Genomic DNA, 16,571 nt, shown 5'->3' with positions numbered 1-16,571 from the left:
CTGGAAACAATGCTACACTCTACCCATACACAAAGGAAGTAACTCCTCTGATATCTCCAACTTTAGACCTATTGTTATCCTCTCCCCTTTCTCTAAAGTAATAGAAAATGTATTCATAAACAAGTTATGTAGTATCTAATACAGGAAAATCTGCTTACATCTACTCAACATGGCTTCAGACCCAAACATAGCACCACTACAGCTCTATTATCCTTCCTCAACGCAGTCTGTATAGCCATGGATGACCATAAACTTATTTCTTGCCTATTCTTGGACCTCTCAAAAGCTTTCAACACTGACTCACACTCTCTTCTGCTGCACAAACTGCATAACCTCAACTTCTCCTCTGATACTGTTGCATGGTTCTCCAGCTACCTCACTGATAGATCACAATCAGTGAGATGGCACTCTACACTCTCCCCTCCACTCCCTGTCAAAATTGGCGTACCTCAAGGGTCTATCCTAGGGTCTTTACTTTTTAATATCTTTACTAATCAGCTCTATACCTCCTGTCCTCAGTCATCTTTAGTGCAATACACAGATGATTCTACAGTCATCACCACAGCCAAATCTCCCTCTAAGCTCTTCTCAGCTACACAGGCATCTTTTAACTTAGTTGAAACATGGCTCTCCAACAACCAGGTCATCCTTGACCCTAAAAAAAACAAAGCTGTTACTCTTCCTACCTAAAAGTTCATAAATATTAAACACCCCTTCTCCATAGAGTCCCTTAATAACACTCCCATTCAGTTAGAATCCAGTACTAAGCTCTTAGGCGTAACCATCGATGATCAGCTTAAATTTGACTTGCATGTTAATAACTGTATCAGAAAGGCACATTCAAAACTAGGGCTCCTTTACCACAACAAGAAATTCCTTACCTCTGAAGCCAAGATTACTCTCTCTCTTACCTACCTTATACCCAGTCTAATGTACAATTCTCAAATTCTCACAAATCTTAACTCAGCACTCCTGACCAAACTCGAATCTACCTACAACAAGGTAGCTAGATTTGCTTCCCAACAAACCTACAAATCCCATCACTGTCTCTCTCTAAAACAGGAAAACCAAGTAACATTACAAATCAAACAGTTCAAAAGGAAGCACATGAGGCTGGAAATCAGGAAATAACACCCCCCAAAAATGTATTAAACAGTGATTTCTCTCTAAAACACCTAAACTGGCTTGAATTACCTCACCAGCTTCTTCTCTCTCAGCTCCAGATCATCCATCCTATCCTATACCAGCCTTCCTACTGCCCCAGCAGTATCCCCTCTCATCTCCCATTATTCTCCCTCCAGACCTCTCCGAAGCTCTAACCAAGACCTACTACAAATCTAGAAACCCAAGTCTAAATCTGGATGCAACATGTACAGCTATCACCCCACTATTGCCTGGAATAGGCTTCCACTAGAAATCAGGACCCTTATACAGCCTAAACAATTTAAGATGGTTACCAAAGAGCACTTTAATAGTCACTGGTCCTGCCACTGCACTCTCCCTCCTTAAACATCCCCTACTTCTCGTACCTTAATCTACTTTCTGCCCTTAACTCAGTCTTCTCACTAGCTCTCTCTAATCTTCCTTGAATACTCTTTCTACTGTCTTCTAAATCTATTAAGCAAATTGCCTCAGATAAACATTATATTGTAATTGTCTTGCCTTCATGCAACTACATCATGATAAAACTGTTTTTTTTTAACCAGTTACCCCAAAAACGATACTCATCTTAATGACATATTTCTTTTTATACATCTTGAAATAGTTATGCTATACTCCTGATTATTGACACTGTATAATATTGTATTGCTACTTAATGCCTTGTACTAAACCTGTAACATTGCTGTTTAATGCTAATTTATAATGAAAATTGTATAATATGTTGGAGCTTTTCTCCCTGGGCCTCCACTGAAAAAGGGCTCTTCAGCTCAGTTGGACAATCCTGGTCAACAAATGTAAAATAAAATAAATAAATCAATCAATTTTAGGCCATTTGGAAAGGATTACCCCAGGCCCTTTTTCTTGTTTGTTGATCTTTGTCAAAGGGATTCAGTGTAACAGTAAACCATAACATTTAGGTTATGCCAATCACTTGGTGCCATGTCTTGCCAAGAACATGCTCACACATTGTCTTTCGCTTCCCTGTAGATACCAGTGACACGAATATGTGCACAGTTGCCTTGTATCTTCTTTTCACCATTTTCAGTGTTTTACATTCCCAGCTTGCCAGAAAAAAATGTGCATATCTGGACTTTTTATAGTTTTAGTAACTATTTTTGTTGTTTCTTTGCTGTATTTGTTTTCTATATCTTTAGTTTACTTTATGCAGGCTAAATTGTGAAATTGAAGAGAAGGTGGTACACAAAACCCCCAAAAGACTTCCATTCCAAATGTCTTTTTTTTGGACCCAAATCATATCAATGATTGTGAGCACTACAGCAAGCTCTACTAGGCTAATAATTTAATAAGGCTGAAGGCTTTGATTTCTTTTCAAACCCCCCCCCTCCAAAAAAAAAAAAAAAAGATTTAGATCACAGGATGAGAGCTTGTGAAAATGGGAAAGCTAGAAAAAAAGTTAATAAAAAAGAGCATGGAGTTTAAGAAAAAGTTTCATCTCCCAGAGATAGCAGTACTTTTCTTCTTTTATATTCAATGTCTGAGGCTGGCACATCAAATTTGATGACTCCCACTGCTGGGGAATAAAAGTGAGTCATATGTGCCTGCAGAATTTCAAGTAACATCAATGCCTACAATTAGAAACATGCAGGCATCTTCACTGGTACAGATGTCAGACCTAAGATCAAGCTTCTGAGGCCTTCCTAAAGATCATACTGGACATAAAGGAACCAGAGTTGCAGGTTTTCTTGTGGGGTATATCAGAAAGCATGCATTTCTGAAGCTTTCTTTAAGAGCAGAAGTATTTCTTCTCCAATATCCTCTCTGCCAGTGTTACATTATAAGTGGTTGATAAAGTCATCACTATCAATGTTATTTCCTTGAAGGAACCTACATAGGACAGATCTCAGGATGAAACAATCAACACCTATATTGCTATTTAAAAAAAAAAACACAAAATACAAAGAAACAATGGAGACAATAATCTTTTTATAAATTGGGAGAATGAAATTTGAAATGGGAACACCTATCCCCTCAAGTCTCTATTTTTGTTATTGTTCACAGCCAAGTTCTTCCATGAGGCAATAATACATAATAATGTCATTATTATTATCATTATTACTGTTAATACATAATAATGTCATTATTATTATCATTATTACTGTTAATACATAATAATGTCATTATTATTATCATTATTACTGTTAATACATAATAATGTCATTATTATTATCATTATTACTGTTAATACATAATAATGTCATTATTATTATCATTATTACTGTTAATACATAATAATGTCATTATTATTATCATTATTACTGTTAATACATAATAATGTCATTATTATTATCATTATTACTGTTAAGTTACTGAAGTTTCTTCTTCTAAGAGAAGATTTTTTCAGATGCTGAAGGTACCAGAATCAATGGTCAGAGTTCCCCTCCTTTTTAAGAATGCTGTCTTTTATAGAAAAAGAATGCAAAGACATCCAGTATCTTATTTATCAGTCCACAAATCAGACGATTTGCTATACAGATTTGAAAGGAGCATCACTAGTTTTTTAAATCAAATCCTGCTGTGTTGGCAGTTTCAGTAACAGCTGATACACACAGTGCATCCTTTTTACTTTGGGGCACTTTATATTTTTATCTTTTGCAAATGAAGGGAGTTTGTGAGACAGGAATAGTTAGAGGACCTATACCTCTAGTAATTTGGCAGTGAACGTTCATAATTATTTAGCTTACCTTTTATTCTATCAGAGCATTGTCGCCTCACAGTAATATGTTGTCCTGTTCGATTCTCAGCTAAAGCGTCTTCTGTGTGGAGACATGCGTGAATGGGCATACCTTCATTGAAGGTTGTGCGTCAGGGCTGGCAACTCAGCAGGTAAAAATCTACTGCCAATCATTAGCGGACCGGAGTTCCACTGTGGCGACCCCTAACTGGGAAAAGCCAAAAGACACAACAACCTTTTATCCTATCAGAACTCTGTTTTATCTCAAAATTAGGGAACTACAAAAGAGCCGACAGATGGTAAGGAGAAGAACTTACTGTTTAAGATTAAACATGCTGTCTGTTGACCAGCACACATTAAAATACACTTATGATGCAGTTAATGCTGATATTAGATGTGCTGTGTCTGCTATAGTATTAGAAAGTCTAGGACTTGAACATTCAAATTCTTGACCCTCCATTCACATGAAACTTTCTGTTTGGTCCTCATACTTCAAAACTGTTAAAGGCTTGAGAAGAAGCTGTGGAGGAATGACACAAGAATGATTAGTACCTGTTTTGTTTTTCCACTGGGGGACAGAAACAAGGAGAATTCCCAGCTGGTTTGTGTTTTCAGGCACATTTTTTCATCTAATGGAAAATATTTACTTTCTTAACAACACCTTCCTTCTAAACACTGTAAATCAAAATATTTTTAAGTCATCACACCCAGTGCTTGAGTAAACAGGTAACAGTTAACTGTAATAAATGTAAATTATTATATTTCCTTTAAGTGGATAAATACATCACAGGAAAGAATAAATTTGTGATGCATTACTTTAGTATTTCTTCTTTTATGTGAGTTTTTTTAAACTTGTTAAACTGCTGTATTTGATGTTCCATTTACCTAGGCATATTATCCTGTTTCATTCTCTATGGAAGCTTTAAAATGATGCCAATATTTTAATATCTAACACCTCTTGTTCATATGTATTTCAAAGCAGCAATGTTTTCTTCTTGTGGTTAATTCAGGGATATTATTCTTCAGAAATAAAAGATTACCTCTTTGTATTAGATTTAATAAACTTTATTTATGCAAAAGTTTTTGCAAGATCAACATCTACATTTGGCTAGTAGCTTATGTAAATCACTATAAAGATAGCACATTTCTGCTTTTATTTCAGTTAACATTTTTTATTGTATTTTTCTCTATGAGTGAATGTGCTTATACTTTCTATGGTATAAATTTATAGTTGAATGTTCAGGTGGTTGAACCGAAACAAAGACTGACACAAGTGATTGAATGTTCAAATGATTGCACACTGAAGGTCTTTACATGTGCAAGGCCCTTTCCCTGCTGTAGTGCAATTACTTAAGTTTGAGGGGGTGTAATAGGTGTAGGGGGCTCACCCCCTGGAAAAAAGATACTTGCTTATTTTTCATCACCACTGCCACAGCTTCTGATGAATTGATGTTTGATGTTCTTTTCTTTGATGACAAATGATGTTGTCTTTTGTTGATTATGTCTTTTCCAACAATTGCCATGCATTCCTTTTAACATATCTATTCATGACATCATCATTATTTTTTACCCATTTTTACATGGGGTAGGAGTATAACATCAACATTAGTCACTATGACCAAATCGATTGGAGCCAGTGTTTACACCACCAACTGGGTAGCCCTGACAGTATTTTTGAAATAATTAAGCTTTTAAATAGGTGTTATAAAGTTTATAATTTAGTATGGCCTGTGATTATGTATGGGGTATATAGATATTTTACAAGTCTTACAGCTATCTGGCACATTTACAACTTTGCTTACGCACCATACCTGTTTATAATTATTTAATTAAAGCCAAATAACTCCTGATTCATAGGACTACAAAATATAATTTCCTTTTTGTACAGTGAATTACAAGGTACTTTACACAGCAATGTTCATCTAACTGGCCTAGAATGTCTACAGAATAACTTAAATGCCAGAATCCCTGACTTATTGCAAAACTAGGTATAATTTCCTTTTTTATTTGAAATAGCAGAGTATTTAACATACCAGTGTTCAATTATCTGGTCTAGAATTTCTACATAATATGATAAAATCACTTATTGTGGTGAATTTGTGATATATATATATATATATATATATATATATATATATATATATATATATATATACACGGGTCTACTTCACTTCACCAAAATCCCATTTCACTGACATTCATTTCGCTGAGACCAAATCACCTAAAGTTCAAATTACTGAAAATGAATTTCACTGAATTGTAAGCTATAGACTTGATGCGGCAACGTGTGGAGTACTGTGAGGCAAGTAAAGGGTATATGCCCTCATCCCCACTGTAGTACGACCTGGAGATAGTATATATAGTTGGGGGGTGTGGGGGGCATAGCCCATTACTTTGTTTGGTTTTATATTGTCTGGTTTCTGTTAAAAGGATAAATAAGTAGTTTTTAAGTTGTGGAAGGAGGTAGGCTTTACTTTTGTGAATTTGTTTGTCTTTGGTTTCCCATTTAGTCTTGTGAAATGTAACATTGTAAGCTGTCAGTGAAATGAGATTCAGTGGGATTTTGGTGAAGTAAACATATATATATATATATATATATATATATATATATATATAATACATACACACACACACACACACACACACACACACACACACACACACACACACACACACACACACACACACACACACACACACACACAGTGGATATAAAAAGTGTACACACACTAAAATGCCAGGTTTTTGTGATATAAAAAAATGAGACCACAATAAATCATTTCAAAACTTTTCCCACTTTTAATGTGACCTATAACCTGTACAATTTAATAGAAAAACAAACAAAACTGTTATGGGAAAAAATATAAAAAATAAAAAATGAACAATAAGATGGTTGCATAAGTGTGCACACCCTTAAACTAAAACTTTGTTGAAGCACGTTTTGATTTAATTACAGCATTCAGTCTTCTTGGGTAGGAGTCTATTAACATGGCACATCTTGACTTGGCAATATCTTCCCACTCTTCCTTGCAAAAGTGCTCCAAATCTGTCAGATTGCAAGGGCATCGCTTGTGCACAGCCCTATTCAGGTCACCCCACAGATTTTCTATTGGATTTAGGTCTGGACTCTGGCTGGGCCATTCCAAAACTTTAATTTTCTTCTGCTGAAGCCATTCTTTTGTTGATTTGGATGTTTGTTTGGAGTCATTGTCGTGTTGTAAGGTGAAATTCCTCTTTATCTTCAGCTTTCTAGCAGCTGCCTGAAGGTTTTGGGCCAAAATTGACTGGTATTTGGAATTGTTCATAATTCCCTCCACCTTGACTAAAGCCCCGGTTCCAGCTGAAGAAAAGCAACCTCAAAGCATGATACTGCCACCACCATGCTTCACCGTGGGGATGATGTTCTTTTGGTGATGTGAAGTGTTTTTTTGTGCCACACGTAGCTTTGGGAGTTGTGTCCAAAAAGTTTGACCTTGGTCTCATCAGACCATAACACATTTTCCCACATGCTTTTGGGGGATGTGATGTATTGTTTTGCAAATTTTAGCTGGGCCTGGATGTTTTTCTGTGTAAGAAAAGGCTTCCATCTTGCAACCCTACCCCATAGTCAAGACATATGGAGACTATGGGAGATTGTTTTCACTTGTAGAAAACAACCAGTACTTGTCAGAAATTCCTGCAGCTCCTTCACTGTTGCTGTAGGTCTTTTGGTAGCCTCCCTGACCAGTTTTTGTCTTGTCTTTTCATCAGTTTTGGAGGGATGTCCAGTTCTTTACAATGTCACTGTTGTCCCATATTTTCTCCACTTTTTGATGACTGTCTTCACTGTGTTCCATGGTATAGCCAATGCAGTGGAAATTTTTTGTACCCTTCTCCTGACTGATACCTTTCAACAGTGAGATCCCTTTGATGCTTTGTAACCTCTCTGTGAATCATGGCTTTGGTTGTAGCAGGCAACTGAGTAAATGTCTGGAAAATCCTACTAGGACAACTGAACTTTATTTGGGGTTAATCAGAATCTCTTTAATTGATGGCAGGTGTGTACCCAAGAAGACTGAAGGTTGTAATTAAATCAAAAGGTGCTTCAACAAAGTATTAGTTTAAGGGTGTGCACACATGCAACCAGCTTATTGTATGTTTTTTATATTTTTTCCCCTAAGTGATTATAGGTCACATTAAATGTGGGAAAAGGTTTGAAATGATTTATTGTGGTCTCATTTTTTAACAAAAACCTGGCATTTTAACAGGGGAGTGTAAACTTTTTATATCCTCTGTATGTATGGATAGATAGATAGATAGATAGATAGATAGATAGATAGATAGATAGATAGATAGATAGATAGATAGATAGATAGATAGATAGATAGATAGATAGATAGATACAACAGCACTTCACTTAATCCTTTCAAACATACCCCGGTTTTGTCATTGGAAAACTTGGCATGCTTTAAAATTACTGGAATTTGCATATAATTATTTGGATTTCCAGCCCTCCTGTTTGCCAAATATCTATCAAACACCAGTACTTGTGGTGTTGCCATCACAGAGGAAGCCACGGGGGACCTTTCTCCCTGATTTTTCCACTTTATATTCCCTCCCTTTGTTTGCTCACCATGTCCAACAGACAGCCTCCCAGCCTACAAGTGTTAGTTCTTCCAGTCAGTGTGAGCCGTGGTTTGTTTATTCCCAAGATAGTGTGACAACCCTATTGCCCATTCATTCTCCAACCATGACAAGAGTGTAATTAGAGAACCCCTTAGAAATGAGAAGTGAAAGTTAGGGAGTGGGCTATTTTGCAGCTGTGTGAGAGTGAAACTAACTCCTTTCCCTGCCATGATGGTAACTTCTGCAGTGCCTGCAAGATACCTGTGACATTCCTAGAAGGTGGTACAGTCCACACCACACAGATTCAGCCATCCAGTCCCACACCTGCCATGGTTTCACCCCCCCCCCCCAGAATGGGCATACAAATCCTTCCCATGCCAGATTTTACAAGCATGTAAGCTGCTAATCATACCCAGGTCACCTTGGTCATAGTTAGCGCTTTATACTTCTATGACAGCAGAGCTGGCTATATAATTATTTTGAATTGGGCATTATTTACTGAGACAAAACAGACACATTGCTTTACATTTTTTTATCATTAGTGAACTAATAATGCATTATCTTTGCACACCTTCTTTTACTATGCTGTTTTATAACTATATCTATCTAAATATAGATGGATAGATAGATTTATGGGCTGCACTTCATTGTGTTGAGTGTGTGAGTGGTTGACAGCTGTTTAGTCAATCAAATATGATCGACTAAGTAGTTAATCGACAGGTGTGCAAGATCGTACAATTCCTTGGGTTGGTGAACATGCCATTATCCTGCGTTTGTGTGAACTTGGAGTTAGTATATATAATTAGCAGAAGATGTTGGGTGCAGGGTCTACTCCCCTGCAAAAGATGATGTTTTTATTTGTTATTTTTAGTTGAAAGTTTTGCAATGTGTGTTGACATCAGCATTTGTGACAGACTATGCTTGGGTGTATTCAATTATTAGTAGTACATCTATATATATATATATATATATATATATATATATATATATATATATATATACACACACACACACAAACACACACACACATATACATATATATATATATATATATATATATATATATATATATATATATATATATATATATATATACACACACACACACATACATATATATGAGTGTGTGTATCTATCTATATATATATATATATATATATATATATATATATATATATATATATATATATATTACATGTATGTGGAGTCTGCGTGTCCTCCCCGCGGTCGAGTGGCCTCCGAAAGACATGCGTGAATGGGCATAACTTTGTTGAAGGTTGGGCGTCGGGCTGGCAACTCGGCACCATAAAAATTGACTGCCAATCATTAGCGGACCGGAGTTCCACTGTGGCGACCCCTAACCGGGAAAAGCCGAAAAGACAAACAACAACAACAACATGTATTTAAAAGGCGAGAGAGAGAGAGAGAGAGACAGAGGGATAAAATGCTTTGTCAATGTGCAATTCTGATGACGGAGTGTGCTGTGTGCATTTGATTGAGTGAATTTTTGGTCGAGTGAGTATGTAATTGTGTGTGTTACATTAAAAGGGGATGTATGACTGGGCAGGATTAAGTGCATGGGTGTTGGTTCTAGTATGTCAAGTGAATGTGTGTATGTGTGTTTGAGGGTTAGGATTAGAGCAATGGCTAAGGTAGGTGATAAATTCTGTGATATATGTATGATGGCGGTGAATGTGTGTGTAAGGGTTACAATTTAGGGTTAGCGTAAGGGTTAGGTATGAATCTACTATAGTACATGTGTGCACATTCGTGGTGTGTGTCCAAGATTATGTTAAGTAGTGCTAGTATTATGGAAAGGGTTTTTAACTCAAACAAAATAATCCACTGCAAATGAAAAGTATTTAAATATAGCTATAGCAAGAATAGTTAAACAACTATGGAATACTGCTACTGGGTGACAAACAGCAAGCATGGCTAGACTTAACATGTACCATCAAGAATGATAGCCTAGTACTCACCTATGGACGTATGTCGGATGCCAGGTTAGGTTTAGTGGCAGGGGAAGGGTTAGGGTTAGTTTGCATTAGTGAGGCAGTGTAAGGGGGATGAAGCCCCCCCTGCTCATCTGAATAATGTGTGCTTCCCTTAATCCTAATCCTGCCCTAGACCCTAACACAACAAAAACCCTTTCCATAACACTAGCACAATTCAAACAAATGTGGGCTGAATTTAGGGGTAGTATTTTGGCTTTATTGATTGGAGAAGGAAATGTTTAGTTTCCTTCTCATTTGTTTTTGTTTTTGATTTGTTTTGTTTTTTGTTGGTTTGGATTTTCGAAATACAAGTATCAAAGTATCTCTCTCTCAATCTCTCTCTCTCTCTCTCTCTCTATATATATATATATATATATATATATATATATGGGTCTACTTCATATGATAGAAAGTTCATTTGATAGAAATTCATTTGACCGAGGCCATAACACTGAAAGTTCAAAAGACTGAAAACCCATCTGACTGAAACTCATAGCACTGAAACATGAAATTAAAAGGATTATGCCCTTTTCTCCACTGTAGTGCGATCCTGGAGTTAGTATATATAGTTAGGGGGTGTGTGGTGAGCACAGCCCCCCACAATGGGGGGGGGGGCGTAGCCCCCCACATACTTCATACATTTTAAACCATACAGATGTATACTTATAACTGCAATGAAGAACTCTTTGCAGAAAACAATATTTACCTAAACTATGTGGGGGGCTATGCCCCCCACACCTTCCAATGTGGGGGGCTGTGCCCCCCACCGCCCTAACTATATATACTAACTCCAGGATTGCACTAGAGTGGAGAAAATGGCATAATCCTTTTAATTTCATGTTTCACTGTTATGAGTTTCAGTCAAATGGGTTTCCAGTGTTTTGAACTTTCAGTGTTATGGTCTCGGTCAAATGAATTTCTATCAAATAAACTTTCTAGCATATGAAGTAGACCCATATATATATATATATATATATATATATATATATATATATATATATATACACATACACACACACACACACACACACACACACACACACACACACACACACACACACACACACACACACATAATTAGTTAGATTTATAAATAATTCACCCTATTAGCTTATGCCTATAACTTAAACTGCTGTCCTCCTTACCTTTGATTCCAGCAGTGAAAATCAATAAAACCACTGAGGTTATCTCCCATCCTGCCTTAGGGTGTGTGCAGCAGGTGTGGAGACCTGGTCCAAGGTTATCTTCATGCAATTCTGGCTTCCAGGACTATAACAATGTTACCCCTAGTTCATCTAAATTAACACAATAGACTAAGCCTCTGTCTTCAGAAAAGCTTTATTTTCAAATAGATGAGTGCTTCCTTCTTTTACTAACTTCTTCAGATCTAAAGAAGAACTGCTGCACATTCACAACCCAAGGCAGCAAATCAGATAATTGCACTGGTTTTATAGATATGAAAATATATACATACAACCAAGCACACCTCCAAGGAACCACTGGAGCCTCGACTTATTTAGGGCTTTCATCCTTTATTGTCAAGGTATCTAAATGAACACTCATTAAATAGCATGTATATTCATAGCTTTGCTTATAGTCACATAATAAAATGTAAAATCAGTAGGTGGGATTTTGTTAAGCCCCTGTCACTGCTATTAAGCTCAAACCTTAGACTAGAGTATACCAGCAGCCAGGGCTGACCATCTCTCAGTACTATTCACAGATTCATAGATTCATAGATTCACATACTGTTACTACGCTAACAATCTAGTGGGCCTTTCTAAGCTTAGCAAAGTTTTCCCAAAAGAATAATGATGTCCTGTATCCAAACAGGATACTGTGGACCAGGCTTTCATCAGCTACCTCTGTCCATAAGGGACATGGGTGCCAGGCCCAGCGTAAATTTCCTATTCCCCATCCACTTGTCTAGGTTATGCTTAAACTGGGTAATATATGAACTCAGCTTCAAACGGATGGTAAGCCTGCTCCATAGGAGGGACAGTCTCTGGGACACATATCTGTCTTTCCAGCATGTTCTGTTTAAGTCTCAGACACAACTCCTGTTCCTTGACCTTGTATTTCTGGTACTCTTTGACTTACAAATATGTAGGAGATTCATAAGTGTGGGGTTTGTGGATGACTTGTAAGCCAGGCATAGATCACCCCTCAGCAATCTATAGGAGACTGACTAAACGGAAGGGGCTATAAGGTACTCTGCATAATGCAGGTTTGTTACACAATGAATTATTTTTGTAAGGAACCTTTGAGGTCGCTCTAGCCATTGCATATGCCTGGTCAGGTACATACCAAAGGGAGCACTGTTCTCTATGACTGGTCTGATAAGGGTGGAGTACAGTGGGATAATGACCTCTTTGGACCTAGATGCCATGCCCTTACTTATAAGTTGCACAATATAAAAGGATTTCCTCACCACTGTGGCCATGTGGTGGTCGAAGGTAAGGCTACTGTCTGTGTGTGTACCCAGATCCCTGACCAATGAGTCAACTCTTAGGGGTGTATTATCAACATGGTAATTAGCTGGGATGGTTGGCTTTCCAAAGGGTACAATTATGCATTTCTTAACACTGAGTTTAAGACAATGGCTTTGGCACCATTTGTTAGTCAGAGATAGACCTTCTTGAAGAATGATATTGAGCTCCAACCTTATGCTGCAGTACAACAGTAGCCAGAGTAGGCTACTTCCCAGTGCTGTTAAGCTCCAACCTTACACTACAGTACAACAGCAGCCAGTGCTGACCACCTCTATGTGTTATCAAGCTCTAACCTTATCCTACAGTACAACAGCAGCCAGTGCTGACCACCTTTCAGTGCTGTTAATCTCTGACCTTACAGTACAGTACAACAGCAAACACTGCTGACCACCACAGGAAAGCTGCTTAACATTAAACATTTTTCAAAGCTGTTATACACTTTGCTGTCTCACATGCACACACACACACACACACACACACACACACACACACACACACACACACACACACACACACACACACACAATTGTGTAATTTTAAAGCTATTTCATGTATAAGAGGGGCACTTAGGGCCTGATTCCAAAAGACTTGCTCTTGGTGTAAGTAATTTACACTGATGCAAGCCTGCTCCAATTCCAAACGACTTACTCTTGGTGTAAGTGATGTGCTCCATTGTAAGCCTGTTTTACAGATAAACCAGAGTAACTCATTTACACTGAGAGCAAGTCTTTGGAATCAAGGCAGACTTACACCAAGAGCAAGTCCTTTGGAATCTGGCCCGTGTGTAAAGTTATTTTAGTTTCCATGTTGTTGTGTAGATGTTAGTATTAGTTACTGTTAATGTGTGACTGCATGCTTAAACTGTTAGTTTTAGTCTTTTTATTAGTGTTCTAGATCTATTGATGATAGTTGTGTAACTCTTATGTTTTTGTTTAACTGGGAATGCTTTAGTTCTGATGAAGTCGTAAGTATTTGTAGAGAAGAAAAGAGCTTCATGTTAGAATAAAATCTGCTCAGGAGTTCCACATTACAGTGTTCAATTTTCTTTCGCTTTACTTTTACACTGATACTACAATTCCTGATTTGTTTTCTGGATTATTTTTTTGATGTTTTGTTTGTTTTGGTGTTGTGTATTTTTTGTATATTTGGTAGTATTACCTTTTTTTTCATTTGAAATGAATGGGACTTTTTTATGTTTTATCAATCTGTATTATTTTGTTTGGGTGAAGGGTTTGTGCAGTCGTTTGTGGCGGTGTGCCTTCATTTTGTGTTTTTTAATGTGCGATTGTATTTTTTACTGCATATATATATATATATATATATATATATATATATATGTATATATATATATATATATATATATATATATATATATATATATGTGTATATATATATATATATATGCAGGGATGTGTGCATTGTCTGGGATTATGTCCTGGCGCATGAGCAGGAGATGTGTGCATTGGCTGGGATTATGTCCTGGGGCTGTACAATTTGCTACTGATCTTTTCAGCTCGAAATGTTTTTGTCAGGGGTTTGTGAGTCAATGTCATGTGAATTAGTAATATTTATACACACACACACACACACACACACACACACACACACACATTTATATATATATATATATATATATATATATATATATATATATATATATATATATATATATATATATATGTATATATATATATATATAGATGTTTTTATTGGGAGGGGGCAGAAGCAATACACACATGTACACTGTATGCATATTTTTTGTGCTATTGGCAATTCATCAAAAATGTATATGCATTCTTGGCATGTCATCAACCTGTTGCCTACTTGCCTGGCAGATGCAGTACATAGCCTTCTGTGCTACATTTCTCATGGTGACGTGTTTCTACTACCTGCTATGTCTTGTTAGACGGTGATACTTTCTAAGAAGACTTGCACCTCCATGTCCTACCTTCTAACATGGTGAACATGTCTGTGGTCTGGCTTACAGCTATAGCTCTTACAGCAGGATATTACACCTTTCCATTATATCGGGTGGGTGGGCGGGCCGGCACTAGCTGTAAACTCTTACTTCCACTAGGTGGCTTATTTAGTCTATGAGTCACTAACTAATCACATGTCATCTGGATCATAGTCAAGACTTCACCCCTGTATGTCACACAGCCAAATCCCCAATAAGATTTCATTAGAATGTAACTCGTTAGAAAGTAATCCATTTGGATATTGCAATTCACAGGGTATGGAAAATGAATACGAAATATGCTCTCAAAGAAGCAAGTTGTTATATGGACATCCCATAGTATTTCATTAGAGTGCAACTCATTTTTGCTGTGGCATAAACCTTTTCTCAATATTTCACCCTTACTTGTTATTTTTTGCTGTGGTAATTATTCTAGAAATAATGGTGCTACTGCAGTAATGCACTCACATGGTAGGGGTTTTCTGGGTTAAATGTGGGTGTCTCCTCCTCCTCTTCCTCAGGTCTTGGTGAACGTGCTTCAGGAACAGCTCTATCAGCATCTTGATTTCTGCTGGCTGTTGCTGGCGTACGCTGACGTTTCATTCTCTTGACTTCTCTCTTCTTCCTCTGTCCATCTGTAACACATTATAATAGTTTATCATACTTAGCAGAAAAATGCACAACTTAGTCTTAGAAAAAGCCTGTTAACTGATTACTGTCTCCATAACAAAGTCACACGAAGTGTTAATTAAGTACAATAGATACCAATAGTCATTTGCATTGAGCTAGCTGTTATTTCATTTCTGTTAAGTGACAGTGAGAGCCACATTTCTAGTCAAAAGAGGGGAACGGCAAAATATATCTCTGTATGTGTCTTGAAACACTGCTGTGCTTTTTCTCTTTATTTCCCATTAAACAGGCCATATCTTAGATGCTTAGACACTCATCAGTAAAGTCATAGCAGTTAACAGAAGGCTCTTATGATACCAGAGCCCCACCAGCACTTGCCAAATGTTCATATAGTAGTAGCCAGCTCTCATGCCTCAAGTCTTATCTTAGACTGGTGTTTTCAACTGCCATAGCAAGTCTGTGGAAATGTGGCGTGTGCCAAAAATAAACCACTTGTTTTCTAAATGCATCATTACTGAGCTGCTAAATAACAGTCCGATTTAATGGATCTTGTTTAGTGATTTCTTTTATTTTTGCAGATTTTAGAATTTGATTTTACACTTATTCATATTAAAAGAACTACAAGGAAATTGTGTTATATGTGGCTGTTTTGAGTATCTGCAGCTTCTCCTTCTATAATATATATATATATACATACATTTTCACCACTTTTTCTCTATTTTACCAGCTCCTGTTTTTTTACCTTTCTGGACTAAAACTTATAATTTATTGGAACTACCAGTGCCTTCTCGATTCTAGACCTTGAAAGGAAACTGTGCAGTTGTTTGTTCAGGGATGGCTAAAACCTGTCTCTCAAATTACCAGCAACCCACCAAAGGAATGAGGCTGTATTTTTTAAAATATATTTTTCTGCTATGCTGATCTTCACAGATATTACTTGGAGTCATTCCCCATGTTTACAAACTACAACAAATATACTTTTAAACATGTAAGTGTTAACCTTATGTTGACATTTTAGGTAATAAAGCTTATTTAGTTGT

General features: G+C 36.9%; 1 protein-coding gene across 1 annotated transcript in view; it reads right to left on the bottom strand.

Annotated features, from left to right (window-relative positions):
* Nucleotides 1–16,571, bottom strand: part of CNMD (chondromodulin) — a 288,554-nt gene that overhangs the window by 48,203 nt on the left and 223,780 nt on the right. Inside the window, exon 6 of the mRNA XM_044071687.1 lies at nt 15,370–15,536. Coding sequence (XP_043927622.1) covers nt 15,370–15,536 — 167 coding nt within the window. The remainder of the gene's footprint in view (nt 1–15,369; nt 15,537–16,571) is intronic.

Source organism: Protopterus annectens, chromosome 5.part0, assembly GCF_019279795.1.
Source record: "Protopterus annectens isolate FY-2018-M chromosome 5.part0, PAN1.0, whole genome shotgun sequence".
Lineage (NCBI taxonomy): Eukaryota > Metazoa > Chordata > Ceratodontiformes > Protopteridae > Protopterus > Protopterus annectens.
The sequence above is the reverse complement of the archived record's forward strand: the minus strand, read 5'-3'. Positions and strand labels throughout refer to the sequence as shown.